Source organism: Hyaena hyaena, unplaced genomic scaffold (genome assembly GCF_003009895.1).
Source record: "Hyaena hyaena isolate Hyena2069 unplaced genomic scaffold, ASM300989v1 scaffold_35, whole genome shotgun sequence".
Classification (NCBI taxonomy): Eukaryota; Metazoa; Chordata; class Mammalia; order Carnivora; family Hyaenidae; genus Hyaena; species Hyaena hyaena.
Window position 1 is genome coordinate 4,619,637 of NW_024080667.1, and position 27,961 is coordinate 4,647,597.

General features: G+C 56.2%; 2 protein-coding genes across 9 annotated transcripts in view; one reads left to right on the forward strand and one right to left on the reverse strand.

The window, feature by feature from the left end:
- Positions 1 to 37: 37 nt before the first annotated feature.
- On the forward strand, positions 38 to 27,930 carry SLC66A1 (solute carrier family 66 member 1). Of its 4 annotated transcripts, XR_005527843.1 has the most exons (9): positions 38 to 72; positions 4,947 to 5,115; positions 12,490 to 12,619; positions 13,222 to 13,309; positions 13,912 to 14,054; positions 14,221 to 14,313; positions 14,778 to 14,963; positions 15,780 to 16,678; positions 27,920 to 27,930. XR_005527843.1 is itself a non-coding variant. In XM_039229019.1 (8 exons), the coding sequence occupies exons 2-8, from the start codon at positions 4,952 to 4,954 to the stop codon at positions 15,849 to 15,851; spliced, it is 876 nt and encodes a 291-aa protein (XP_039084950.1). In that variant the 5' UTR covers positions 38 to 72; positions 4,947 to 4,951; the 3' UTR covers positions 15,852 to 16,727. The 4 variants fall into 4 exon arrangements, 3 of the variants coding, with proteins under 3 accessions (XP_039084950.1, XP_039084951.1, XP_039084952.1); XM_039229019.1 differs by lacking the exon at positions 27,920 to 27,930 and having other exon boundaries at positions 15,780 to 16,727; XM_039229020.1 differs by lacking the exon at positions 27,920 to 27,930 and having other exon boundaries at positions 59 to 81; positions 15,780 to 16,727.
- The window catches only part of CAPZB (capping actin protein of muscle Z-line subunit beta), a 131,240-nt gene continuing 126,690 nt past the window's right edge, over positions 23,412 to 27,961 (reverse strand). For 4 of the 5 annotated variants that reach the window (XM_039229017.1, XM_039229012.1, XM_039229016.1 and 1 more), the window contains exons 9-10: positions 26,661 to 26,773; positions 23,799 to 23,884 (exon numbers count right to left, since the gene is read on the reverse strand). In XM_039229017.1, coding sequence (XP_039084948.1) covers positions 26,671 to 26,773 — 103 coding nt within the window. In that variant the 3' untranslated portion in view covers positions 23,799 to 23,884; positions 26,661 to 26,670. Of the gene's footprint in view, positions 23,885 to 26,660; positions 26,774 to 27,961 lie in introns of all 5 variants that reach the window. The other variant, XM_039229015.1, reaches the window with a different exon arrangement.

Here is a 27,961-nt window from a genome sequence, read left to right on the forward strand (position 1 = left end):
GCTTCGGGTCAGCTGACTTAAGCTGTGCAGACTCAACCCAGAAGCCGGAGCCGGGCGGTGGATCTTGACGCGGTGAGGCAGGTTTGAGGCTGGGGGCGAGTACGAAGGCTGCGGGTCGGGATTCTGGGGCGTCTTTGCCACATTTTCCAATAACCTCCTCCAGCCCCTAGACCGTCTTGGGGCTTCTGTCCCCTCCTTGGGGCATGAGATCCTGGGACGAGGCTCTGAGCCGGGATTAGATGGCCCTGGGGGGCATACGTTGCCCTCCTGAGCATGGCCTCTCAGACCAGCATGTCCAGGGATTGGCATCTGGGTCCCTGTTCACCTCCTGGTTCTGGCGGACGGGCCCCATCGCGTCCGACGGCTTTGTTTTCTCCAGGGCAGGCTAGGGGAGGGGGCCTCGCGGCGATTGAGCGCTGACCCCAGCAGCTGCCCTGTCATTATCCCCGCCAAACAGGCGGCTCGCGCTGGGCTGAGTCACCAGGTGGCCACGGACCCAGAAGCCTGGAGTGGGTGGTATCCACCAGCGGGGACGCCCCTCCCCTCCACATACGCCGCGGTTCTGTTGGGAGCCCAGATTGCCTCCTCCCCTCAGCCTAGGACAGGTTTTAAAGTGTGTACACGGGGAGGCTGGGTTTGGAAGCCTGAGGACTGGCGCGGGGCTTGTCCATTCAACACTCACCGAAGGCTGCTTTGCGCCAGGGACTCGGGGAGGGCGGTAGAGCAGCGGGGGACACGATGCAACCAGTGTTTAGCCTGTGCCAGGCACCATTCTGATCTCTTGGCCTGAATTATGTCATTTAATTCTGCCGTCTGCGATTCTGCAGTCTAGGAGGTGGATACCTAGGTTATCCCCCCATTGCACAGATTGGAACTCTGAGGCTCAGTCACTTGGCCTGGAGTTCTATACCTTGTAGGCACCAGGCAGGTCAGTTCTAGGGTGTTCTCTCCTCAAACGTAGGTCATCTGAGCTCACAACTAGTTTCCTGCCTTCCTTTCTTCCTTCCTCCCTTCCTTCGTTCTTTCCCTTGCTTTCCTTTCTATATTCCCCTCTCTCTGTCTTCCTTTCTTCCTCAACACTTTTGGAACCTTTATTGTGTGGCTGGAGTTTCCAGCCCTGTAGGTCAGTCACAGCTAGGGTGAAGAGAGAGGTAGGGCCTGAAGAGCAAGATTAGCTGAGGAATGTGATAAGCATTCTTCAGGTAGGTGGATGGGGGAGGGGGAGGGGTGATAGGTGTCATCCAGCCAGGTTTTGCAAGACCTCTTTGAGAGGACATGTTAGAACTGGGTCTCAGTGTCTCCTTACCAGGCCCTCCAGGGGGAGAAGGACACTCCTCGGGGAAGAGACCACATGTGCGGAAGCCTGAAGGCCTGCAGCTTCCAAGGGGAGCATCTCCCTGACTCAGCTTGGGATCTGAGTGAGGAGCTTGCGCATGGCAGGAGATGCCTTCTCCAGCATGGCCTTTCTCAAAGTGGCCGTGTGCACCACAATCAGCCCGGGTTGCTTTTTTTTTTAATTATTTATTAGATTTTATTTTTAATTTTTTAAGTATTTATTTATTTTTGAGGGAGAGAGAGAGAGAATGGGAGACACAGAATCTGAAGCAGGATCCAGGTTCTGAGCTGTCAGCACTGAGCCCGATGTGGGGCTCAAACCACCAACCACGAGATCATGACTTGAGCCAAAGTCGTATGCTTAACCGACTGAGCCACCTAGATGCCCCAAGATTTTATTTTTAAGTACTCTCTACACCCATGCGGGGCTTGAACTCACAACCCCAAGATCTAGAGTCGCATACTCTACCAACTGAGCCAGCCAGGCGCCCCTGGGGCTGCTTCGTAAACCCAAAGGCCCTGGTCTGTAGTCCAGAGACACTGCTCCTGAATTCTGGACATGTGCCCTCTGTGGTTCCCAGACACCTGCTGTGGTCCTTGTCACACCTACAGACGCAGTCAAGCTTTGTTGGAACCCTGGACGTCTATTCTCATGGTGCTATTTGGCCAGGAGGTGGGCTCCTTTCCAGAAGCCAAGCCTGGGGCCCAGGCTGGCTCCTTAGCTGGGTCAGAACCTATAGGTGCCTGGCCCTGTGTGCAGCGGCCCTCAGGGGAAGGCCCCTCTAGTTAGGATTCATGCGTGTCTCAGAGTGCCCTGAGCTGTGCATATGCCCTGTGCAGGGATAGGAGACAACCTGTCTGTTCTGGGCCCTCTGAGCCAAGCTACGATCCTCAAGACACCCCCTTCCCTGACTGGGCAGGTACTCGCCTTATTTCCTCCCCAAACTGGTGAAAAGGGGGGGATTGGGGGGTGGCCTCAGGGTGGTTGAGCTACTGGATTCTTCCCCAAACAGTCACCAGCTTGCATTGGTCAGGCACTGGGCTAAGAGCCTTATGGGCACTTCATCTGCACCCCAAACCCCCATGGGGTGAGTGTCATCATCCCCATTTTATAGAGAAGCTCAGACAGTTCCTCACTTGGGCACGGCCACACGACCTTATCCGGAAAGTGCGGACAGTCTCTGCTACCTCACAGGGAAGTTACAAGGTTGGCGATGTATTAATGAGATGGGCTGGATTGGCACACTCAGGGTCTGTAAGAGGGAGGTGGGAGGTCCAGTTGGGAGGTGGCTAGGGGACAGAAGGACTTGCTTTGAAATGCCTTGAGCCCAGCAAAGATACAGTTCTTACCTGGACTGTCTGTTACCCTGGGCGGCCTTGCAGGTGCTAGTAGCAGGTAAACAGGTAACGGGTAAACAGCTCCCACATGGGCCGTGCTGAAGGTCAACAGGGTGGGTTACCAGGATGCAGGAAGAGGCTCTCAGCACCCTTGCTGGGCCCTGCGGATACTGCAGAGAACCGAGCACACAGTGACTTGGATGCCCTTACCCCCAGCTCAGGGCCTCTGCCTGTGGCCGGTCACAGTAGGGCTGAGCGTCTCAGACTTCCCAAGAAAAGAAGCTGACTCGCTTCCTTTCCCTCCCCGACGCTCCCAGGGTGCTGCGATCTCAGCACGTCCAAGGGTCCGGCCAGGGTGACAGTCCCTTTGGGTGCTGTGATAAAATGCCAAAGATCAGGTAGCTTATAAACAACAAACTTTGATTTTTTATGAGTTCTCGGGGCTTGGAAATCCAAGTTCAAAGCACCAGCAGATTCGGTGTCTGGTGAGGGTCCGCCCCCTGGTGGTCTTGGAACCATGGAGGACGCGTGTCCAGAATTCACAGGTGGCTGTCTTTTCGCTGTGTCCTCCCTCACATGGCAGAAGAGGTGAGGGAACTCTCTGGGGTCTCTCTCTCTTTTTCTAATCTTTTTTTTTAATGTTTTATTTATTTTTTGAGAGAGAGACAGAGACAGCGTGAGCAGAGGAGGGTCAGAGAGAGAGGGAGACACAGAATCTGAAGACAGGCTCCAGGTTCTGAGCTCACTGTCAGCACAGAGCCTGACATGGGGCTCGAACCCACAAACCATGAGATCATGACCTGAGCTGAACTCAGATATTTAACCGATTGAGCCACCCAGGTGCCCCTGGGGTCTCTTTTATAAGGGCCTTCGTCCCATACATGAGGGCTCTGCTCTCCTGACCCAAGCACCTCCCAACAGCCCCACCTCCTAATGCCATCACAGGGGTGGGGGTTAGGTTTCAATGTATGAATTTGGGGAGCACACAAATATTTGGTCAGTAGCACAGGGCACTGCTTTATGAGGATCCTGGGACTTCTGAGTAGGAACTGAGGGTGGCTGGAGACAGTCTCAGTCCGGTGAGGAGCGGCTCTGAGCACAGAGGGAGAAGGGGAAGCCTTCTGGCTGCGGGGAGGCCAGGGCAGTCAGGCCAGACCACAGGAGAGCTCGGCCACACGCAGGGACAAGCCCCTGGGGCAGCATCGCAGGGTGGCTATGAGCCAACATGTGGGTCCCAGTCCCCGCTTTGACTCCAGCCTCTGCTGCTTCCTGGCTGGGTACAAGTCACTTCCCTGGTCCCTTAGATGTATCAAGACCCCCCAACCCCCGGTCCCCGGTCACAGAGTTGAAATGAGGACAGCGTGAGTAAATGCGTGCAAGGTGCTTAGCACAGAGCCGACAAAGAGCTTAGTGATCAGGGGCTATGGTGGGTCTTGCCCGGTAGAGATGGCGCCATCTGGCTCCACTTTCTCTCCCTTCTCGTGGACTGTCACACAGACAGGGACTGCTGTAGTCACTGCAGGGTGCTCAGGCACCGGGAGGAGCCTTTCCTGCCTGTTCCCGCAACCAGCCACCTTCTGGCTTTGCTGGTGGTGAGAATGGGGAGGTGGCTCTGGACCCTGGGCCAGCAGACATCCCACACACGTTGCTCCTGGAGAATTCTGCGTGAGTGCCACGCTCGGATCCCAGCCACCTGTGCGGCCCCTGGACCCGCCTGGCCGTTATCCTCTGAGCGATGCTGGCGGACAGCCCTACTTTAAATGAGACAATGTGCTCAACGGGGCCTGGTCTCAGCAGACCCTCCTGGAGAAATTGACAAAACAGATTGGAAACAACATACATGTTCAAGAGCTCCAACAGAGGTGCCTCTGAGGGCTCTGGTCTCCGCACTGTATGGACTCCTTTAACCCTGGTGGCACATCTGTATGAGGGCAGCTCTGTTACCACCCCTTTTACAGATGAGATGAGGGTATTGAAGCGGGGTGGGGGGGGGGAGGTGGCATCTGCCCAAAGCCACAGCACTAACGAGTGGGAAAGCTGGGATTTGAACACACTTGTCCCTGACCGCAGATCAGCGCTCTCCCTGCCCGTGTCATTGGCACGCGTGGGCTGTGATCTCTGTCCATCAGGCTGATTGTGTCCTCGGGTTCAGAGGCTTGGTCTGTGCCAGGTGTTAAAACTGGGGATGTAGCTGGGAGGCCATGGGATGCAGAACTGCCAGAGCTGAAGGCCCCCTCTCTTTCTCCTTGTATGACCCTTCCTCTGTCCCACAGCAGCCATGGTCTGGAAGAAACTGGGCTCCGGCAACTTCTCCAGCTGCCCCAACGGCTCCCTCGAGTGGATATGGGACGTGTTTGGGGAATGCGCCCAGGACGGCTGGGATGAGGCCAGCGTGGGCCTGGGCCTGATCTCCATTCTCTGTTTTGCGGCATCCACTTTCCCGTGAGTACCGGCAGGGGGGCGCAGGCGGGCCAGGGGTGTGGGGTGGGGCCATGGCTTCAGGCACTGTTCGGAGGGGCCTCTCCAGATTCAAGGTCATATGTGCTCCCTCCATTCCCACTCACTGACTTCCAGCCTGCCCTGGAGGGCCCTGCTCTGAACCCCACCCTAGGCTGACACACAGATGATAATAACAAGAATATGAACCTTTGCTGCTGTGTGTTCGGGGTCCGCTGTGTATGTGGCTGAGTTCCAGGCGCTTGACATGTTTTTTACTTCATTTAATCCTCATAAGAACAACCCTGTGAAATAGGACAGCTACCGTCCCTGCTTTATGAGGGAACGGAAACCCAGAGAGGCTAAGTGACTTGCTCGAGGTTGCACAGCTAGAAGAGAGGAAGCAGAGGGGTGGGAGGGCTGAGATGCACCAAGCCCCAGCCCTTGTGCTGTGACAGTGTGGCAGGTGCGACAAGCAGTGATTACAAAACAGCGTGGCCACTGCCATGACTTGGGAACGAGGACACACTGTAACCTAGGAGAGTCACTTTGCTGCTCCGTACCTCAGCTTCCTCATCTGCAAAATGGGAATGTTGTTCCCTAGCTGCCGGGGCTGCGAGGAGGATGGCGGGAGGGAGAGTACATAAAGCACCGGGCTCGGGCCCTTTGCACGTTGTGCGGACAACCCCATGACTGGACGGAGCGTGTGCCGGTCAGGGACGCTGGGACATGTGAGGTCAAAAGAGCTCAGCAAGGGCCCTGTACTGTGAGGCCTTCTCCACTGTCAGGAAACGTGCTCTTCATCCTGAGGGAGAAAGATAAGGATTTAATCAGGAGCTCGGCATTTTTCTAAAACAGCTTTATGGAGAGATAACTCGCATACCATATAACTAGCCTATTTACATGTATAATTCAGTGTTTTTCCATATAGCCAGAGTTGTGTAACCATCGCCTTAATCGGTTTTAGGACATTTTCTTCACCCTAAAAAGAAAGCCCCAAAGCAATGAGTCATTCCTTATTTCCCCTGAAACTCCCGGGCCCTGGCAACCACGAGCCTACTTTCTGTCTCTATGGATTTGCCTACTCTGGACATTTCAGGTAAATGGAATCATGGAGTATTTGAAAGCCTGGCTTCTTTCACTTAATGGCATGTCTTCAAGGCTCCTGCGTATTTGGCAGGTGCGAGGACTTCCTTCCTGTTTGTGTCTGAATAATATTCCAGTGTGTGATCCCCCACCTTTTATTCATTCATTCATTCATTCATTCGTTCAAGGGCATTTGGTCTGTTTCTACTTTTTTTGACTCTTAAAGTTAAGGCCACTGTGAGCATTCATGTGCAAGTTTTTGTGGGTGCATGTGTTTTCACTTCTCTTGGGTATATGCCTAAGTAGCGAAGTTGCTGGGTCATGTGGTAACTCTGTGTTTAGTCTTTTAAGGATGTTTAAAAAACATTATTAAGCCCTAGTGTCATGACGTGGCCTGGCCCTGGTGATGTCATTGTGGGCCTGCGGTTTTTTTCATTTTCTCTCTCTTTTTTTTTTAAGATTTCTTTTTTCATTTTTATTTTTAATGTTTATTTTTGAGAGAGAGACACAGAGCACGAGTTGGGGAGGAGCAGAGAGAGAGGGAGAGACAGAATCTGAAGCAGGCTCCAGGCTCTGAGCTGTCAGCACAGAGCCCGACGCAGGGCTCGAACTCACAAACCCTGACATCATGACCTGAGCCAAAGTTGGATGCTTAACTGACTGAGACACCCAGTCGCCCCTTTTTCAAAGATTTTTATTTTAAGGGATGCCTGGGTGGCTCAGTTGTTAAGCGTCTGACTCTTGATTTTGACTCAGGTCATGATCTCACAGTTTGTGAGTTTGAGCCTCTGTGCTGATGGTGTGGAGCCTGCTTGGCATTCTGTCTTTCCTTCTCTCTGCCCCTCCCTGCTTTGTGCTCACTCTTTCTCTCTCTCTCTCAAAAAAAAAAAATAATAATAATAATAATAAACTTAAAAAAAAAGAATTTTATTTTTGAGTAATCTCTGTACCCAACTTGGGGCTCAAACTCACAACCCTGAGATCAAGAGTCACAAGCTCCACCGACTGAGCCAGCCTGGCACCCCCTGTGGTTTTCTTTCTTACTTTCTTTTGTTCTTTCTTTCTTTCATTTTAAGTTTTTTAATGTTTTATTTATTTCTGAGAGAGAGAGACAGAGACAGAGAGACAGCATGAGCAGAGGAGGATGGATCAGAGATAGAGGGAGACATAGAATCTGAAACAGGCTCCAGGCTCTGAGCTGTCAGCACAGAGCCTGATGTGGGGCTTGAACCCACGAACCATGAGATCATGACCTGAGCTGAAGTCGGACACTTAACCGACTGAGCCACCCAGGTGCCCCGGTTTTCTTTTTAACAGGGAACTGCCAGACTGTTTTCCAAAGAGGCTGCACCATTTTACATTCCCAGGAGCCATGTGTGCGAGATTCCAGTGTCTTCAAATCCCCATCGATGCGTCTTTTCTTTTCTATTGGAGCCACCCTAAAGGGTTTGCAGTGTTACCGCATCATAGCTTTGATTCATATTTGCCTGATGGCTAGTGATGTTAAAGTAGCTTTTCATGTGATTTTTGGCCATTTGTGTATCTTCTTTAGAAAAAGGTCTATTCAGACCCCTTGCCCATGTGTCAAGTAGATTATTTGTCTTTTTGTTCTTGAGTCATAAGGGTTCTTTATGTATTCTAGATACAGCAGCCTAATCTGACACATCATTTGCAAATATTTTCTCCTCTGGGTTCTCTTTTCACTTTTGCGATGGCGTCCTCTGAAGCACGGAGTCCTACATTTGGACAGTGCCCAGTTTAAATCTTTTTTTCTTTTGTTGCTTGTGCTTTTGGTGACCAATCTAAAAAAGCATCGTAGTCTAATCCAAGTAACAGAGATTTGCCCTTAACGTAATTGGGGCGCAGGGGCACAAGAGCACCTGGCCTCGGGGGTCCCACCCAGACCGGGTTCGGCCACTCACCGCTGACAGAATCCGCAGGCAGAGACACTGAGTGGTGGTGAACCGGAAACGGAATTTGTTTCTGTGAGGCTGACCCTGGGAAGACCTGGGACTTGCATCTGAAGGACTGTCTCCATGGTGCTGAAAATTTGTCTAGGTTTATATAAGAAAAATGTGCGGACAGGGGTCAGTGGGTACGTGCTGGTGGGCAGTGAGGGTCAGGTCAGTCCTTGTCATGGGGTCCATCATTCCGGGTCTTGCTGACTCAGGGCTGTCTTTGTTGCCCGTGGGGGTAGTTTCGGTTCCCTTCCTGGGATGCTTTGCCCACAGGGTCTTTTTGCCTGAGTTCTGGGATGAGCTGGAAAGAAGAACTTAATCAATTAGAAAGTTTGAGGTCAGAATGGACACAGGTGTAGCCCTCTTTCATTATCTTTTCTTCTAAGAGTTCTCGAGATTTACCTGCTTCTGACACCAGCGTCCACGTGTATTTTTTCCCCACACCACCATGCACTCAACTCAGTTTGGACCCTGTCTACGCTGGGACAGCGTCTGATCCCACAGGTTAAGGGCTCAGTCCCACAAGCTTGCCTCCCCCCCCCCCCCNCCCCCCCCCCCCCCCCCTTCAGAGCTCACTTGCAAGTCTAGCTTGTCACCTGTGCTTCTGGTAGGTGTAGACAGAGCGACAGATCAGACCCACTGGGGTTTGATTAATTTGCTAGAGTGGCTCACAGAAGTCAGAGAAACTTTTTACTTACCGGGTCACCAGTTTATCACAAAAGGATGTAACTCACGGACATCCACACAGAAGACATGGAGCTTTTAATGCTCTCCCAGCACACCACACTCCCTGAATCTCCACGGGCTCACTAACCCGGAAGCTCTCGGAACCTGTCCGTTTGAATTCTTATGGAGGCTTCGCTACACAGGCACGCTTGAGGAAATCAGGGCCATTGATCTCCAGCCCCTCTCCCGTCCCCAGAGGTGACTGGATTGGGCCTGAAAGTTCCAAGGGTTTAATCACATCCTGGTGACCAGCCCTCCTCGTTGGATGACCCAGAAGCTTCCCAAAACTTGACCTCACGAACATAACAAAAGTCACCTTTCTTGTTCTAATCACTTAGGAAATTGCAAGGTTTTTTAGGAGCTCGCTGCCAGGAACGGGGGTGAAGACCAAATCTAGATTTCTTATTATAAATCGCAGCATGACAAACTTACTTTTAAATTTAGGTCTGTTAAAAAACAAAATTCCGCTGAGCAGAATTGAAGATCCAGGTGCTATGAAGCCATTCACGAATTGGGCAGCAATTCATCTAGCAAACAGATGTTCTAAAGAGTTTTATAAAATGCAAAGTTATTATAAGGAAGAGGTTTGGGGCAAGACATTATTAGCAGGAAAAAGAGAGAGAGAGAAAGGGTGATATCAGGTAAATTCACTTTCTTGCACAGGGTCTCACTTGGTACATGACCTCATCTTCCTTTCGTGGGGGATGGAGGGGACAGATTACCTCATTGCTGCTGATCAGAAAATTCCTGACCAATTAAGACCAAGTTTCTGGGAGAGGTTGAAATGCAGTTAGGTTAGTGATTAAGCCCCTGTTTGGCCTGAGTGACTCCATCTTGGGCTGGTGGTTTTCTTTCTGATGGGTCTTTGCTACAGTTTGAGTTATATTTGTATATGGTGTGAGGTGAGGGTTCCATCTCTTTCTTTGGCACGGAGATACTAGTTATCCCAGGACCCTGCTTTTAAAAGACTATGATTCCCCTCATTGAATTGTCCTAGAACGCGGCCACGGGCTTGACATTGTTACTGAATTGGCTTATTCCATTGGGGGCACGTTGCAAATAGTCAAAACAGATGTCATCCTTGCCTTTGCAGGGCTTCTATTCTGGCTCCCTTTATTTATTTATTTATTTATTTATTTATTTATTTATTATTTAAAATTTCATATGTTTTGTTTTATATTTGAGAGAGACAGAGTGAGCAGGGGAGGAGCAGAAAAAAGGAGACACAAAATTTGAAGCAGGCTCCAGGCTCTGAGCCATCAGCACAGAGCCCGGTGTGGGGCTCAAACTCATGAGCTGTGAGATCGTGACCTGAGCTGAAGTTGGTGCTCAACCGACCGAGCCAGCCAGGCGCCCCTATTTATTTATTTTTAAGTTTATTTATTTATTTTGAGGGAGAGAGAGTGTGCATACTGCCAGTGGATGAGGGGCAGAGAGAGAGAGTCCCAAGCAGGCTCTGAGCTGTCAGCACATGACCCACTGTGGGGCTTGATCTCACAAACTGTGATATGACCTGCTGGCTCCCTTTAAAAGGCTGTCTGGGAGGGGCGCCTGGGTGGCTCAGTCAGTTAAACATCAGACTCTTACTTTTGGCTCAGGTCACGATCTCACAGCTAGTGAGCTCAAGCCCCACATCAGGCCCTGTGCTGACAGCATGGAGCCTGCTTGGGATTCTCTCCCTCTCTCTCTCTCTGCCCCTCCCCTGTTCTCTCTTTTTCAAAACAAAGAAATCAACAACAAAAGGCAGTCTGGGAGTCACAGGGAAGAAGGACTGGAGGCTGGGGGGGCCACCCCGCAAGCAGCCATGTTAGCGGGGATTGGAGAGGCCCTTCACAGGCTGACCGGACAGGCACGGGCGACTGATGAGGCCGAGGGGCCGAGATGCCTTGTTCCAGGGTGAGAGCTTCTCTAGGACTATCTGAGGAGCTGGCTGAGTAACCAGTGAGGGGGGTCAGAGGCTGGAGAGCGAGCCCCAGGCGACAGCAGGAAGGCCAGTCCCCTTCCTGCTCCTCTGCAGGACTCAGTCTTTCTCGAGGGCGGCAAAATCACTCCCTGAAATTTATGGGGTCTTCCCAGGTCACGTGTCCCAGAAGGGCTTTCGGGGCCATAGGATCGACCTTAACTTGGGGCCTCCATGGTGCCAGGCCTGTGCTGGACACCGTTCCTGCCCTCACGAAGCTTGAGTCCCGGAGGGACGGGGATGTCCCGGGTTACAGAGGAGAAGTAGGAGACACTGGCGAGCTCGCTGCAAGGAAGCCGGGGGGAGGAAGTGATAGTTCTTGAGCCGAGAAGCGCAAAGAGGAAGAGGAGGGAGTGGGCCGGCCGGCCGCCCTCCGTGAAGAGGCTGGAGAAAGGGAAATGGGTCCTGGTGGAGGGGGCGGGGGGACAGCCGGACCTGGGGGCCATGTGAGGACACGTGGCTCCTCACTGGACGGCAGTGGAAGGCTCTGACCGACTTTGGCAAGACCGGGGTTTTAGAAAGATCCTTAAGAGGGAGGACAGAGAGTTTCGAGGGGGAACCGGGCACGGATAGGAGACTCCGAGGTGGCTGGACCGGCAGGGGGCGCTCAGCAGGAGGAGGCGAGGGAGGGGTGGCCGCGGGGAGAACCAGGCCATGCCCTCTGCTTCCTCAGTTTCTGACGTGGGTGATGGCGGAGGAGGAGGGGCCGTGAGGAGGTGCCACTTAGTCTCCTTTAATTTAAATACACACCAACGACTAAACAGAAATGTAAAGGCTTAATGGCAGTTGTGTAAAGGTTAAGGGCCACCGGAGCCTCAGGGTCTGGCTGTGACAGGACGTGCCCAGCCCCCATGAGGAGCATGGCTACACAGTCCGGCCCTGTGGGGGTTCTTTGAGGACTGGGTGAGTCCAGACGCACAGAGGGCCCAGAATTCTACCCATCGTTGGCACTGAGCTCACGCTGAGACTTGGCCAGGGGTCCAAAGAGAGCCTTTGGCAAAACCCCCAGTGTATCAGAAGCCACTGGCCTAGTGACAGAGAGCTCTGGGGGGTCCCAGCCCCGGCCTTCCCCATTGCCCTCCTCCCCCTTTTTTTTTAATATTTGCTTATTTTTGAGAGAGAGAGAGAGTGTGTGTGAGCTGGGGAGGGGCAGAGAGAGAGGGAGACACAGAATCTGAAGCAGGCTCTAGGTTCTGAGCTGTCAGCACAGAGCCCGACACAGGGCTCGAACTCACAAACCGTGAGATCATGACCTGAGCCCAAGTCCAATGCTTAACCCACTGGGCCACCAGGTGTCCCTCCCATTGCCCTTCGAAGGTACAGGCTGTGGTTGGGCCCATCTTCTCAGCAGCAGCTCCTGGAGATCATGCAGCCCCAGCCTGTGCTTGCTGCCACCATCCTTTGAACCGCCTCCCCCTCCTCAGAAGAAAGACCTGTGAGTGGTCTCAGGGCCTGGCACAGAACTTCCGGACCCCGTGAAAACTCCACGTTCCCGCTGGGAGACACCAGGGTGCCCCAGAGGGGGATCTGAGTACTGCTATGGGTGATTCTGGAAAGAGGCACCTCCCACAGGGTTCCCGGGTGACATCCTGTCCTTCTGCGGCCCCTGCCCCCCTCCCCCCTGAGTGTCGTCTCCTTCCTCTGCCACAGCCAGTACATCAAGGCCTGCAAGACAGGCAACATGGACCAGGCGCTCTCTCTGTGGTTCCTGCTGGGCTGGATTGGCGGAGACTCCTGTAACCTCATCGGCTCCTTCCTCGCCGACCAGCTGCCCCTGCAGGTGGGCCAGACGGCAGGCAGGTGGGCTGCCTGAGACAGCCAGCACGGGGCTCCCGTTCCAGCGTCCCGACCCGGGGTTCCATCTGGCCACGGCCCCACCCCACGAAGAGCGTCCTCCGCCCTGCTGTGCGGCGTGACGAGGGGTCGGTCGGTGCCCTTGTCCGGGCCTCAGTCTCTCCATCTGCACAATGAGCACATCAAACCAGAGGAGTGCTCTGGGGTGTTGAGATCCTGGCCGAGCTGTCAGGGTGCGGGCCCCAGAGGAGGCAGGATTTCCTTTGGGGGGTCCAGGCGCCGGGAATCACAGGATTCCACAGGCTTCCCCAGGAGCATTCCAAAGCCTGGATGCTTCCTGTAGCAGCCAGGCCAGAGCCCTCACTTGACCTCCGAGTCCCGGTCTGTGGCCTCCACGTTTCCTCCCTCTGCCCAGGCCGGGCCCTCTGCCTGCCTCATCTCTGCCAGGTAGAGACCACACCCCTCCTTCCCAGAGGAGGAGACAGAAGGTCAGAGAGGTGAAATGAGGTGGTCGGGCCAGCCGGTGGCTGACCCAGCGCGGCCCTGCGGTCAGGTCCGCGGAGCCTGGGAGCCCTGTTTCTCTTGCAGACCTACACGGCGATATATTACGTCCTGGCGGACCTGCTGATGCTGTCGCTGTACTTTCACTACAAATTTAAGAAACGCCCCTCGCTCTGTAAGTACGGGGTCCCTCTGTCGGCCGCGCTGGGGACAGCGGGAGAGCGGGCAGCCTGGGAGGAAGTGGGTTTCTCATTGCTCAGTGATGAACCCAGCGATAAACTCAGATAAACTCAGCGTAGGGCCTTATCTGCAAGCCTGAGCCTCAGCCGGCCAAGATAGAGGCTGGAGGGCCATTGGCGCTTCCGGGCAGGACCGCAGGGCCTCCCCTTCTCTGGAGCTCTCGTCCAGCAAACGTGGCTTCAGCTGCTTCTCGGTGCCTGGCCCTGGGCTTGGAGCTGAGGAACAGGCCCTCACTGCCCTTGAGGATTGAGGAGGGGGAGGTCAGAGGGAGGCACTTGGGGGCGAGGCTGTCTCACTAGCACTTCTGCGCGGGGTCACCCCCTCTCATGGTCCTACTGCCTTTGTCTCTCCTTTACAGCCCTAGGAGAAGGGTGCTATTACTACACCCATTGCCTAGATGAGGAATTAAAGCTCAGAGAGGTTAGATCGCTTGCCCAGAGTCACACAGCCACTGAAGGGCAAGGTCAGGACTCAAGTCCTGGTCTCTTTGCTGCCACCAATGACCTAACCTCGGCTTTCCTCCTGCCTCGTGCCCAGTGTCTACCCCCATCAATTGTCTGCTGCTGTTCACCCTGGCAATGGTGTGTACCTCCCCGCTGCTGAAGGGCGCTGGCCCTGCGACTGCGCCGAGCAAGGTCTTCCGGGGCCGGACGCTCCTGTCCGTGGAGCCAGGCAGTAAGGTGAGGTGTGGGTCTGGTGGGTGGAGGGCGGGTTGGGAACCGGCTCGGTGTCCCAAGGACCCTGCTCTGCATGGCCAGGGGGGTGGGCATGGCCCTCTCCCAGGGAGCCTGGGGTCTCAGGCTGCTCCTCTGGCCTGTTAGGCACTGAGCACCCCTTCCCTTCCAGCCCTTCACTCGGCAGGAAATCATCGGCTTCGTCATCGGCTCCATCTCCAGCGTTCTCTACCTGTTCTCCCGGCTGCCTCAGATCTGCACGAACGTGAGCCTGGGGCAGGGGTGGGTGGACCGTTTGGGTTGAGGTGTGGGGTCCTGCAGAAGGTCTGGGCCCGCATGCACTGTCAGCAAGCGAACCCAGTCCCCGAAGCCTCGGTCTCTGCCTCTGGGAAGTGGGCATGGGCCGTTTGTGGGCACATGTCCTGTGTGTGTCTCAGAGGAGCGGGAGGTCACGTGAGGTCAGGGGCTGGGCCCAGAGTCCTGAGAGCAGAGGAGAGAGTGGCGTGTTGGGGCTGGGGAGGCTTGCGGGTCAGCGAGGGTCCCGGTGGGGCGGGAGAGCGGGCCATCACGGGACCAGTGTCCCGTGGGCCCTGAGCAGGCGTAGGAGTGCTCACAGGGAGACATGAGCTCCGTGCATGCCCAGGGTGATGGGGACATGTGGACAGTGACAACCCAGGTGACAAGAGCCCTGTCTGTGGCTTCTGACCCCACCCCCTCCTCACCCCCCAGTTCCTGAGGAAGTCGACCCAGGGCGTCTCCTATTCGCTGTTTGCATTGGTGATGCTGGGGAACACGCTCTACGGGCTGAGTGTGCTGCTCAAGAACCCCGAGGTGGGTCAGAGTGAGGGCAGCTACCTGCTGCACCACCTGCCCTGGCTCGTGGGCAGCCTGGGCGTGCTGCTGCTGGACACCATCGTATCCTTCAGGGACGGAGGGCGGGGCGGAAGGTGGGCGGGGTGTGCTTCTGGACACCATCTATCTTTCAGGGACAGGGACGGGGGGCCAGGCAGGGCAGCCTTCTCCTGCACACGGCTCAGCACCCACCCATCCAAGCACCCCGCTAGGCACCAGACCGGGCGGTGAGCAGGAACAGAATGGCCCTCACTTCAGGAAGCTTACAGCTCAGTGAGGGGGCAGTTAGCACACATGGAGTGATCAGAGTGTAGCGCCCGAGGGCTGTTTTAGTTTAGAAGGTCAGCCAAGGCCACCGCATTCCGAAGAGGTGCCTGGGTAGCTCAGTCGGTTAAGTGTCTGACTTCAGCTCAGGTCATGATCTCATGGTTTGTGAGTTCAAGCCCCACATGGGGCGCTGTGCTATCAGCACAGAGCCTGCTTGGAATCAACTGTCCCCTCCACTCTCTGCCCGAATCCGCTGGTGCTCTCTTCCTCTTTCTCTCAAAAATAAATAAACATTAAAAAAAAAAAATTAAACTGCCCCCAGGGAGAAGAAGAAGTCAGGCAGAGGCAAGGGAGGGGTGGTCTAGACTCAGCTTGTGCAAAGGCCCTGAGGAATAAGGGGAAATCAGCCCATCCAGGCCAGAGGAGTGCAAGCTGGAATGTGGAGGCAGCTGTCCCTGAGAGCCTTGAAGGAGGGGCTGCAGCTTGAGACCTTGGCCTCTCAGAGTGGGGGTGACTGAGAGGAACGGGAGCAGCTTTGGAGGGAGCCAGGGTTGTCCGGGGCACATCCGTCCCAGCCTCTGCTCGGTTTGGCCTTGACACTGGCCCCTCTAGATCTCCATACAGTTCCTGATGTACAGGAACGCTGCCACCTCGGCAGAGCGCCAGCCCCTGCTCCACAGCTGACAGGGCCCCAGGCCGCACCCCGGACGAACCAGGACCTCCAGATGCCACACCCAGGAAGGGACAGCTGTGGGCAGACACGGTGCTGCCGACCCTGGACTGGACCGTGGAGGAAGCCCAGGGGGCCTTGACCTCCCCGCCCAGCTGCCTCCCTACCTGCCTCCGAAACCCCTTGGCTGACTCTCCCCGGAGCCCTGACCCACCGACTTCAGGGAGTGGGGAGTGAGAGGGGCGCCAGGGCCAGCCCCCCACCCTCTTGGGACACACGCTAGCGTCTGAGGCCTCTGTCCCTGGGAGCCTCAAGGAGGGCCTGCAGCTGAGACCTCGGCCTCTCAGAAGACATCAGCTCCCCTCCCTCCATGTGCCCGCCCCCCGCCCCCACTCCAGAGCGGGACGCAGGTGCAGCCGGGTGCACCTGGGGCCTTCCTCGTGACTCCGAACAGCCTGGAAATGGTACCTCCCGGCGAGACCTTTTTCTGTCCTCATTCCCGAGGTGCTGGGGTCTGGGCTGCTCTGGGCGACAGCAGTGGATGGGGATCCGGGCCCCAGGCGGGGACCGAAAGGTCGGGGGATATGGCAGAGCCGAGCAGGAGCATCCTGGGGACCTCTGTTTTTCTCACCTGCTTCTCATGGAGAGAGGACACAGCAGCGAGGATGACGCTCTGACAGGCTCCCGGCCCCTCTGTGCTCAGGAAGAAGCAGAAAAGTTAAGGTTCAGATCTTGGTTCTGCATCTTAAGCTTGTCTGCGCCTCAGTTACCTCATCTGTGAAATGGGACGACATTACTATTTCGTATTTCCTTCCAGGATGGTGTAATTAATGGAGGTTAAGTCTGGCATGTGGTAAGAGAATAATAAAGGTTAACTTTGGTAATTTTCAGTTGGAGGAGAGGCACATCCAAATCTCCCTGCAGGTCAGGGAGACCTTCATGGAGGAGGTGACATGCAGAAAACGATCAGGGGATAATGACATGCAGAAAACGAGGTGGGGACTGGGGCAGGGAGCAGGAAGGAGCTGAAAGAACGGTGGGAAGGGAGGAGAGGGGGGCAGGGCCCAGCCCCGAGCTCTAGTTCTGGACCCCAATCTCAGTTTGTCTCCCAGATCCGGTTCTGAGGCTTCCTTATTGGCCATGACCCTGTGGGTGCCTACCGGCCAGTCAGGGAGAGGAGCCGGGTCTCAGCCTTTCCCAATCTCCTCTTCCTGCCTCAGGGACAGCAAGGAGCCTCTGCCAAGAGGGGGCGCCACCGCCCTAACTTGTTGCTGCATATATTTGCTGAGCGCTGCCTCCGCTGGCCCATGCTGTGTGGGGTGTCCCGGATGGGGGCGAGCCAGCTCTGGTCCTTGCCATCCAGGGGCGGGGAGATGGCTGCCAGGCCCTGGTGGTAATAAGGGCTTTGACCAGAAGGTACAAAGTGCCGGAAGGAGGAGAGACTCAACACGAAAGGCTTCGTGGAGGAGATGCCCTGGAGCTGAGTCTTGAAGACAGAGGAAGGTCAGGAAAGGGCCACAGGTGTGTGCACAGGCCTGGCCTTGAGTGTCTGGGCTGCTCCCAAGATGGGGCCGCTTACGAAGAGCCTTGAAAGCCAGGCTGACTGTAGATAGGGTCATGGGAACAGGGCCAGGCAGCGGCTCACAGCAGGTGGCCTGGGTGTGGTTGGGGGAGAGAAGGCAGGAATTGGGGTCTGGGGAGACCGCCAAGAGGCATCTCAGGTTTAGGTGGGCAGCGAGGGCAAGCAGGGCCAGTCTCCCCCAGTCCTGTGCTGGGTCATACCTGTGGGGGCCCTGTGTGTACCGCGGCACGTGGCTGACATTTATTGAGCGCTTCCTGTGTGCTGGGCTGGGCCCTGTTGAGTAGGTGCCATTAGGATGGCCATGTTATAGATGGAAAACGGGCTTTGAGGGCTCAAGCTCAAGGTCAGGCAGCTTTTTGAACCGCATTACGTCCCTCTGCTGCAGGGACCATCCCACACCTGGTGGGGGATGGGGCCTTCAGAGTCCCCTCCCTGGACAGGGGCCCGGAGTGTTGGGCTGCGTGCGGACGCTCGCGCTCCGTAGCGGCCCAGCCCTGCTGGGTTTAGGCTCCCTCCCCACTTCGAGGCTCTGGCTTTGTCCCAGCCGAAGGTGCCCCAGGCCCCCGGCTGGCTCTGGCCTGGTTCAGGTGCCCTTTGCCAGGGTGCTGGCTCCATGCGAAGTTCTGACCTCCCTTGATGCCCGTTACGGGGGCTCACTGGGAATGGCAGCATGAGCCCCACGTGTGGGCCTAAGTTAGAGCTGGGGGGCTGAGAGTGAAATGTCACAGCCCTGCCTAGAAGCCCTCGTGTGGTGAGGGTGACAGAATCTCTTCCTCTTGCATGGTTGCTTCCTCTTCAGGAAGCCCCGGTCTGATGCGTGAGGCCCAGGCCCTGGCTGATGGAGGACGTAGCTGTGGTGGTTGAGATGGGCCTGTGGGCTGATGCCCCAGCGCCTGGCACGTCTGAGTGCCTGGTGGGTGAACACTTAGCTTCTCCGATGCCCGGAGCCTCGCCAGCTCCTCCCAGAAAGCAGAAGGCCAGTCCGAGGGACCCATTAGCTCCACCACACTGGGCGGCCGTGTGTGCAGGCGGGTGAGGTCCGGGAGGGGGGAGGGGAGAGGGCGGACTTCTGCACTGGGCACCCACCTCTGTGCCTCGCTGCAGGCAGGGCGTGCTGGGGCCCTGACCTCTAGGTGCGGCCTGATGGGATGAGCTCTCCTGCTTCGGACCTTCCTCCCGCCTGCTTCAGCCGAGGTCTGCGCTTAGGTTACGGCCCAGGCTCGGCCACGAAAGGGGGGCTGCACTCGTCAGTTGTCCTTGACCGGGAAGGATTCTCATCTGGACGCTCATGGGGAGCAGGAGGCCGGGCCGGTCACCCCCGCAAAGAGCCCAACCTTGGCGGTTCATATTTTAACCATCGAAGGAGATGCCGTGTACACAAATGCTGTGCCGCAGTGCCTGGCCTCAGCGTTCCCCCAGATCCTGGGGGGGGGGGGCAGGAAAGCTAGCTGGCTGGCAGGCAGGTGGCTGTCTTCAGCAGAACAGAAGGGGGGCCCCAGCATGCCTGTCCTCAGCATGAGGCCCCAGGCCCTCCCAACCTGGGGTTCCCCTTGCTTATTTAGGGAAACTGGGATTTTTTTTTTTAGGCTTCACACCCAGTGTGGAGCCCTACGTGGGGCTTGAACTCATGACCCTCAGATTAAGACCACAGCTGAGATCAAGAGTTGGCACCCAGGTGCCACAAACCTGGGATTTTTTCAGCCGTAATAGCTTAGGCGTGCCCTTCAGTCCCCAAAGCTGAGAAAGGGGAGGAACCCACAACTCACTCCCCTCTTCATCTCTTCCGTTACTGGACTTGGCTTTCATTGTTGCTGAGTGGAGTGACCGCGGAGGCCCCTGCACAGCCAGCCAGGTGCCGAGCTTACCTAAGTGCCCCAGATATGCACGCGCTGATCTGGCCAGGCTGCGGGAAGAGGGACTGCCTTCTGCTGTGGGTTAACTCAATTCCCCTGGAAACTCAGCCCTGTGGCAGCCCTGAGGACACAGTCACCCACAGGGATCTCCATGCCCTGCACATGTAAGTGCTCCATAAGGCTTATTTTTATTAATCAGCACTTCCTGGGGTGCCTGGGTGGGTCAGTCGGCTAAGCGTCCGACTTCGGCTCAAGTCGTGATCTCCTAGTCCATGAGTTTGAGCCCCGCATTTGGCTCTGTGCTGACAGCTCGGAGCCTGGAGCCTGCTTGGGATTCTGTGTCTCCCTCTCTCTCTGCTCCTTCCCTACTCGCACTCTGTCTCTCTTTATCAAAGATAAATAAGCATTAAAAGAAAAAAACCTCTTCCCCACTCTCACCACAGAATGGGCAGACTTCTGTCCTGCTCACCATTGTGTCCCCTGTACACAGTAGGTGCTCAGTAAACGTTTGCATGAATGAATGAGTGAAATGAATGCCTGGAACACTCTCCCTCAAGAAGCCCTCAGTCTGGTGAAGGAGGTAGGCATGTAACCACCAACCACAGAACTACTGAATTTGTACCTTCGAAATGGGGGAAGTGTGTGGTGTATGAGTTCTATCTCAATAAAACTGCTTGAAAAAAGATCGGATTAGCTATTACTAAATTTGAATGGGAAGTTGTGGGTATGAGAATACATTACATCTTGCAACATTTCTCCTCAGTTATGATGATTATGAATGCCCAATATTCATGAGGAACTGTGAAGGATTCCATTCACTAGACGGGTCAAAGATCTATATGTAGATGATACACTCTATTCATTCTATGAAGCATTAAATGAGCTTTTAAATTGGAAAGTTGTGGGCACCTGGGTGGTGCAGTTGGTTAAGTGTCGGGCTTCAGCACAGGTCATGATCTCACGGTTTGTGAGTTTGAGCCCCGTGTGGGGCTCTGTGCTGACAGCTCAGAGCCTGGAGCCTGCTTCAGATTCTGTGTCTCCCTCTCTCTCTCTGACCCTCTCCTGCTCACGCGCTCTCTCTCTCTCTCTCAGAAATAAATGAAACATTTAAAAAATTAAAAAAAAAAAAACATCAAAAAATGAAAAAACTGCACAAAAAAGGAGCACCTGGCTGGCTTAGTTGGAGGAGCATGCGACTCGTGATCTCGGGTCATGAGTTCGAGCCCCATGCTGGGTGTAGAGATTAAATTTAAAAAGAAAAAAGGCATGAAGAAGGTGGAAAACAGTGTGTGTCTGTGAAGAGACAAAATAATAGAAAATTCAAAACATTAAAACTATTTGCACCACATTTAAATGTTACTTTACAACCTGAATTTCTTTATGAGTTTATGTTTATATTCTGAACTTCACCTTTTAAAAAGCGAATTGAACGGAAGTGATACGAATTGTAACCAAAGTTTTTCTGAAGCCAAAATAGCACTAACTTACTGTCAATAAATAGATAATCTATTTAGTAGATCACCTGCTTCCTCAGGGTGGGAAAGACTTGCAAAATCAGTTAGCAAAGCCCTCGCTGAAAATATCCGTAGTGGAGCAGATAGGGTTCGGTTGAAGCAGCAACGTGACAAGGTGTGACGGAGTAATCTAGTTTTCCTGGGGAAGGGCTTCCAAATTTCAGTTCTATCGAGAAAATACTGAAACATTTTATCTTTAATAGGTAATTTTTAACACTTATTTCACCAACTGTTGGGAATGAGACATACTTTGTATTTTAAACATTTGAAGGTTTTTGGGAGCGCCTGGGTGGCTCAGTCGGCTAAGTGACTCTTGGTTTCGGCTCAGGTCATGATCTGAGGTTCAAGGGATCGAGCTCCATTGCCTGGTTCCTTGCTGAGCGCTCAGAGCCTAATTGGGATTCTCTCTCCCTGCCCCTCCCCTGCTCGTTCTCTCTTCCCTCTCTCAAAGTAAACTTCCAAAAAAAATAATAAAAAGTACGAGCACCTGGTGGTGCTCAGTCAGTTAAGCATCGAATTCGTAAATTTTTTTTAATGTTTTTATTTTTGAAAGAGACAAGCGCAATTGGGGGAGGGGCAGAGACACACACACACACACACACACACACTCTCTCTCTCTCTCTCTCTCCTGTCAGCACAGAGCCCGGGGCAGGGCTCAAACTCACAAACCATGAGATCATGAGCTGAGCTGAGGTCGGACGGTTAACCGACTGAGCCACCCAATTCGACTGAGCACTGGATTCTTGATTTCGGCTCAGGTCATGACTTCTGGCTTCATGAGTTCGAGTCCCGTGAGTTTGTCCCCCTGCTCACGCATGCATGCACTCGCTCTCACTCAAAATAAACTTTAAAATGAAAATCTTAAAAAATTAAAAATAAAAAAATTTGAAGCTTTTTCCTTGGCGGCTTATCACTGAGAACAGGAGAAAAAGATCCTCTTCTCCTGGAATTCCAAAATGGGCAGGAGGGGCCGGCAGGTGGGGGTGCGCGTCCCAGCCCCCACCACCCCCCCGCTTACTTTAGGCTGGGGTAGACGCCGGCCCCTTGGGCCTGTTGCGGGGGTTCGGTGCCACTTCCCGCCCCAGGTGCCGCTTCCCCCAGCCTCCTTAGGGCGTGCTGGTCACCGCGGAGCTCACGGGAGGGAGGGAAGAGGTGAGCCGGTGGCATCCGGAGAGACAGAGGTCAAGTCGGCTGGAGCAGGAGCCCTTCCCGGTGGGAATGAACCATTCTGACTCTACTATCAGGGTCTCTCAAGAGAGAAGTTAAAAGTTTTTTTTTTTTATGTTTTATTTATGTTTGAGAGAGAGTGTGAGTGGGGGGCGGGAGGGGGGGTGCAGAGAGAGAAGGAGACACAGAATCCGAAGCAGGCTCCAGGCTCCGAGCTGTCAGCACAGAGCCCGACGCGGGGCTTGAACTCACAGTGAGACCATGACCTGAGCTGAAGTCGGACGCTCAACTGACTCAGCCACCCAGGTGCCCCACTCGAGAGCACTTCTTGCCCGGCCTGGGTCATGCGGGTGGGGGTGGGCCCCCCGTGACTGCACGGCACCCAGGGTGCACGGTGGGGGTGGCAGCAAAGAGAAGCAGGGCCAAGGCCCAGTCCACGCTGCCTGCTTCCCCCCGGGCGGCGGCAGCAGAGGGGTCCCCACGGGCTGCTTAGTCCCTGATGCGACTGAATGAGACAGTTTGGCGTCTTGGGATCTGGGGCCTCAGGAGGACCTCACCCAGGGCTGAGATGACAGACTGACCTGTCAAGGCCACAGCGAGGGCGTGAAGGGCCCTGGAGACACAGCGCTGCTTGCCACCTGAGCTCTCACACTCTCCAGGCCACCACGCGTCCCAGGGGCTGCCCGGGCGCAGGCCCTCCCGACTGGCCACTTGGCCGCCCGCTGTCAGCCGGGCGAGCAGGGCCTGTGTCCCCGAGGGCTGTGAAGATGATGTGCGGGCATCCCGCACACGGTGGGTATTTGCGGACATGAAACGGGAGGAGCAGAGAGGAGAGGCGTGGGGAAGTCACACACAGAGTGACAGAATGACAAGGTGGGGCCCCCCCCTCTGCTGGGGCGGGGGCTGGGAGCCGAGCAGCAGCTCTGGCTCCACAAGGACCCCCCTCCTGGCCCACCATGCGAGTCCCACCCCTCTTCTGCTCGACTCGCCACCCGGGGGCCAGCCCTCACGGCCAAGGCCACACGCGCTTGGAAAGCGAGGCCGGCGAGAAAGAACACGAGGCCAGGGCTAACTGCGTCCCAGTTTCTTTTTATTGATTTTTTTTTTGGTTCTTTTTTCTTTTTTTTTTTTTTTAAGTATGGAAGCTCAAGTATAAGATGTAGATTTTTTTTTTAAGCTTTACAAAAAAACAAAATAAAACAAAAACTCCTTTTGCATTCCATAAAAATTGACAGAAAAGCACCTGGCCAGAGCAGCCGCTCAGCAGGCCCCGCCCCTGCCCCCGCCCCCCCCGCCACGTGGTCTCGCGGGACAGGGGCCGGTCTGTGCAGGACAACGCTGAGGGCCACCCGCTTTCTCCCAGAGCTGTCCCCTGTCCACCCCAGCCCCAACCCCAAGCGACTCCCAAACACACGTGAACTCAGATTTCCAGTTTTTCTTCTCTTTCACACACCACAGTTAGTTCATAAAATTTTTTTGTTTTACATTTTTTACACCAATGTAACAAAAAGGTGGGAGGGAAGGGGAGGCAGACAGACTGTATTTTATGCCTATAAATCAGGGGAGGGAGGCAGACGAGGGGCTGGGGGCCAAACAAAAAACACACGGTCTCTGTGGAAATATGGAGAGATTTGATAGCAAAACGTGGCGGGAAGTAGGCCTCAGAGACAGGAGGGAGTTTAGTGGGCTTTATTCTCAGGGAGAGATGGCGCTGTGCAGTCGGTGATGCCTTGTTCCGTGACCTGGTGGGGAGGCGAGGGGCGGGGTGGGGGGAGCAGAAGACGAGTTTTCTAAGAAAGGGATCTAACGAGCGCGTGGCGTGTCCAGTTAGCGTGGAGCAGACTTAGCACTGCTGCTTTCTCTTCAAGGCCTCCACCAGGTCGTTCTTAAGAGCTTCTTGCTTTGATTTGTCTGCGAAAGTCTGCACAGACCTGCCGGAGGGAAGAGAGAGCGATCAGCCCCTGTAACGGGCAGGGGGCGGCGGCGAGGGGCTGGGGGGCTGCTGTGCGGGGAGGGAACGGGCCGCCGAGTCGGACACCACACCCAGCACAGCGCCCGAGCCCGGAGCCCCCGCCAGGCGCCGCAGGGGGAGCGCACGGCCCTCCTGGACAGGGGGCCACCTCTGCACCGGGTTGGGGGGGCCTGGCTGTAGCCACGAGAACCCCAATCCACTTCAGGGCCCGAGGTCAGGCTGAACCAGAAGGTGCTTCTGCCCCGCTGTGGACTCAGCAGGAGGGAAGGCAGAGGGGCATGGACTCCGGGCCACAGGGACCCCGCTATAAAGCTTCCCCTTCACTGCACCCCTGCCCTGCAGAGGAGGCCCACTGCTCGCCTCCCAAGAGCAGGGTGCAGAGGTGCCCCACTCAGCGAACATTTAAGAACCCCCGGCCACCTGAGCAGATCAGGTTCACGTCCAGGGTGGGGCCGGAATGGCAGGTGCTCTCAGCCATCGCTGTGAGACACCATCAGCTGTGAGCGTGGCCGAGAAAATCCTTCGGCCTGGATTTCAGGAGGCAGTACGGGACTGAGCTGAGAGGCCCTGGGCCCCTGCTGTCAAACCCTGGGTTTGTGGGGACATGCATGACGTGAGTGCCCTCATGCGCGGGCGTTAACACTCTTCACCAAGCGAACAGCCACAAACCTTCGCAGAGGCTGTACGGTTTACAAAGTGCTTCCCACACATTTCGCATCTCCCTGTCGCAGCATCCCGGAGGAGTCTTCCCAATTACAGAAGAGGAAACTGAGGCACGGGGCAATGTCCCTGACAGCGGCTTGAACAGTCACTCTGTCAAACTGATTTAACGTGTCGCCCGACCAAGGACTTATGAAACTGCATGTAAACTTTCCAACCGTTTCAAAGCCATGGAAAGAAAGGAGTGAAGGCCACCCGGCAGGAAGGCTGTGGCCACCACACCCTGCGCGAGTCTCGAGCTCCGTGGGCATCAGCCATGAGAATGGCTGGGAAGGGGGGGTCAAAACATAACCCTCCCCCCCAAATTCCAAAAGGGACTCTACGCTCCAAATGTAAAATGAAGCAGGACCCAGGGGAAGCAAGAGCATCCCAAGTTGAGTTCTGGTTACTGAGTCCCCGAAAAATCACAGGAAGTCGCCTCCCAACGGTGTGTGGCTGACACAGAAGACACAATGCTCAAACACTTGAGAAATGCCGATGTTTCTAAACAAACATTTGCCCTGGACTGTCCTGGCTCTGCGGTGGCCAAAGGAAGGGTCAGACACCAGCCGAGGTGGCTCTTGGCTCCGATTCTTGGCCAGTCCACCATGTGCTTCTGGAAAAGCTCCCAGCAGGAAGCGGCGGTGGCTCACACGGCTCCTTGGCCCTCGAGGGTGCCGGCCCTCCTGGGAAGGAGGGGCTGAGCACACCAGGCCTCACCTCCCACCAGCCCCCCCACCCCCAACAGAGGAGAAAGTTCCAGAGTTAGAACCAGAGTGAGAGTCGGGGCAGAGACCAGAGACTGGGCTTGGAATGGCTGGAGTAGAAGGGGCAGGACACTTGGGGGACGCTGCCCGGAGGAAGTGCTAATTCGGTGTAGGAAGGAGAGCGCATCCCAGGCGGATGGAGTGCCGGCTGTGTCCCCCCCCCCCCCCGCAGGGCGTTTCTATGCCCGAAGCCTCCAGCGGGTGGCCACGGGACTGACCAAGGACAGGGGTCTGGCAGATTCTAGGGGCTGCGGAGAAAACCACACTGTGGCAGCACACCTTGGAAAGGAGGTCTTCCCTCCCGTGACGGGAATGGGACGGTCCCAGCGTGAGGCCTGAAGGCGGCAGAGACCGGACCGCCGGGCTGCAGTCCCCCGGGCACCGAGCAGCAGCGCCGCCTGGTTACGCGGACAGCCCAGCCCCGCCATCTCCCGGAGCCTCTTCTGGGTCAGGCTCCCAGCGGCCAGTCCCCGGGCCCTGCGGCCCTGCGCCAAGTGCCTCATATTAAAAACCGTCTCCCTCCTCTCCTGGGACGCTGACTGCTGTCATACATCCGTATGTGTCACAAGCTCAAGTTCTAGTTCTCAGTTATCATCTACCAGCAAGACCATTTCCGTCCCGTCAGCACGAGGCGTTTAGGAGGATGGCCGCAGCTTGTTAGGGGCAGGAGGTTACTGGTCCAAGCAGCTCCAGCAGCAACCGGTCTGGGGGGGCACGGAGCCTAGCCAGGGGGCTTCCAGCCTCCGCTCGGGGCCATTTGCCCCTTTCAGTTCACGGCCCCAAGCAGTCACTTTCCCACTGAGGGGGCTTATTTGGCTCCCGGGGACGCTTGGTGGGAAGGTCAGGTCCGAGGCCCCGGCCACACACGCAGCACAGGTAGCGGCCCCGGGCGGCCCGGAGTCCCGGGGCCGAGCGGAAGGCAGTGCGCAGCCCCCTGAGTGGCCCATGAGAGCGGTGCAGACAAGCGGCTTCTGCTGGAGAGGCAGTTAATCCCCAGGCTGCGCTTCTTCCAGAGCCAGAGCCAAACCCCCTCTCTGCCCCACACCCAGCCCCGCCCGGAGTGTGAGACACACACAGCACACGCGTGATACGGGTCTGTGTTACATGGGGCCGAGTCTGCGCGTTAATGTGGCCGCTCACAGCCGTGAGCCGACACGGGGTTAGTGGTGGTTTAAGGGCCGCGCGCAGCAACAGCTGGTCTGGGAGGTGGCGGCGGGCTGGTGAGTCCTGTTTAGTGGGGAGGGTGCTCACGCCTCTCAGGCAGGGTACCTGCGTCGGCTTAGTTATCAGGCTGGATGTGGATCTGGCGCTGGGTCAGCACTTGGGAAAGCTCCCTCTGCAGCTGCTGAAACTTGGGGTGGTCGGGGATTACGTCAACAGATCTACAGAGAGCGGTCACAGGTGAGTGCGGCGCGAGGGGCGGGCGCCATGCACCAGGGGCACCAGGGCCGGCGCGCTGGACACGCAGGGACACGTGAGGTCGAAGACACGGCAGGGTCGTCGTGGGCCCCTCGATGCTGAGGTGGGCTCTCCCAGCCGCCCGCAGGCTCTCTGGGCCCCTCCGCTGTTCTGCTGCCACCGCCCAGAACTGTGTGTGCGGAGGACGGCGCTCTGGGCCCGGGGGACCAGAGGACAGCAGTGTCCCCGGAGGCGGGGAACTACACCCTCCAGGGGCCAGGTGAGCGGAGGACGAAGATCCGGAGGGGGCTCCTCGCTACTGCAAACTGAGCAGGAGACTAGGAATCCACCTTGGGTTGAGTTCGCAAATCGGGGCGGCCCCTGGAGCGGCTTCCTGCCCCGGCTTTTGGCCCAAAAGGAGACTCACGCATGGAGTGGGTGGTCGGGGGGCTGGAGGCTGAGGGCAGGGCCCTAGACCCCAGCCTCACACGATGGTCAGGCAGCCTCTCCCCCAACGGGATGAGAACCAAGCGGGGAGCCACCGGCCAGAGGTCACACAGCCCGGGCGGAGGGCGCTTGTACGGGCTCTCGGCTTTCTGACCTCAAGGCCGGTGCTCGCTCCGTCCACAGCACGTCTCCCGCCCCCCAACGGGGCTCTGGCCTCCTGCTCTGGCCCCCCCGTGGGCTTTGGAGACCCAGGGAGCCCCTCTCAGCCTTCATTTGGGCCCACGCTGCAGAACCGAGAACAGAAGGTGGGTGGGGAGGGGCAGCTCAGGACCATGGCTACGGCCACCAGAGCCCCGGAGGACGTTAAAGTAGCCAGGGGACCCAGAGAAGAGCATTCACACATTGTGAGGTCCGGGAAGATTCCGGAGGTGGGACTGACGAGGTGGGGGACCGCAAGGGGGGGACTTCAGGGACGAGGGCACCGATGCCTGTCCGGGTGAATGCCCCGAGACAAGAGAAACAGCAGGGAAGGAACGAGCCGGAGGCGCGGAGGACACAAACGGGGCGGGAGCTGGCGCCCTTTCACATCCTGCACTAACCATCCCATCACGTGGGAACCCTGGCCGGTGCTACACGAGGAAACCGAGGCCCAGCGCCAGACTGCGGTTACACAGCACACCTAGCACCCAAGTCCTCGTCTTTCCAAAGCTTGTGTTCCGGGGGTA

What these genes read in the sequence shown, in the direction of transcription:
- SLC66A1 (XM_039229019.1), top strand. Translation starts at nt 4,952, where the DNA reads ATGGTCTGGAAGAAACTGGGCTCCGGCAACTTCTCCAGCTGCCCCAAC. An exon ending in TAAGAAACGCCCCTCGCTCT is followed by an intron (nt 13,310 to 13,911) that starts GTAAGTACGGGG and finishes CCTCGTGCCCAG; the next exon opens with TGTCTACCCCCATCAATTGT. An exon ending in TGCTGCTGCTGGACACCATC is followed by an intron (nt 14,964 to 15,779) that starts GTATCCTTCAGG and finishes TGGCCCCTCTAG; the next exon opens with ATCTCCATACAGTTCCTGAT.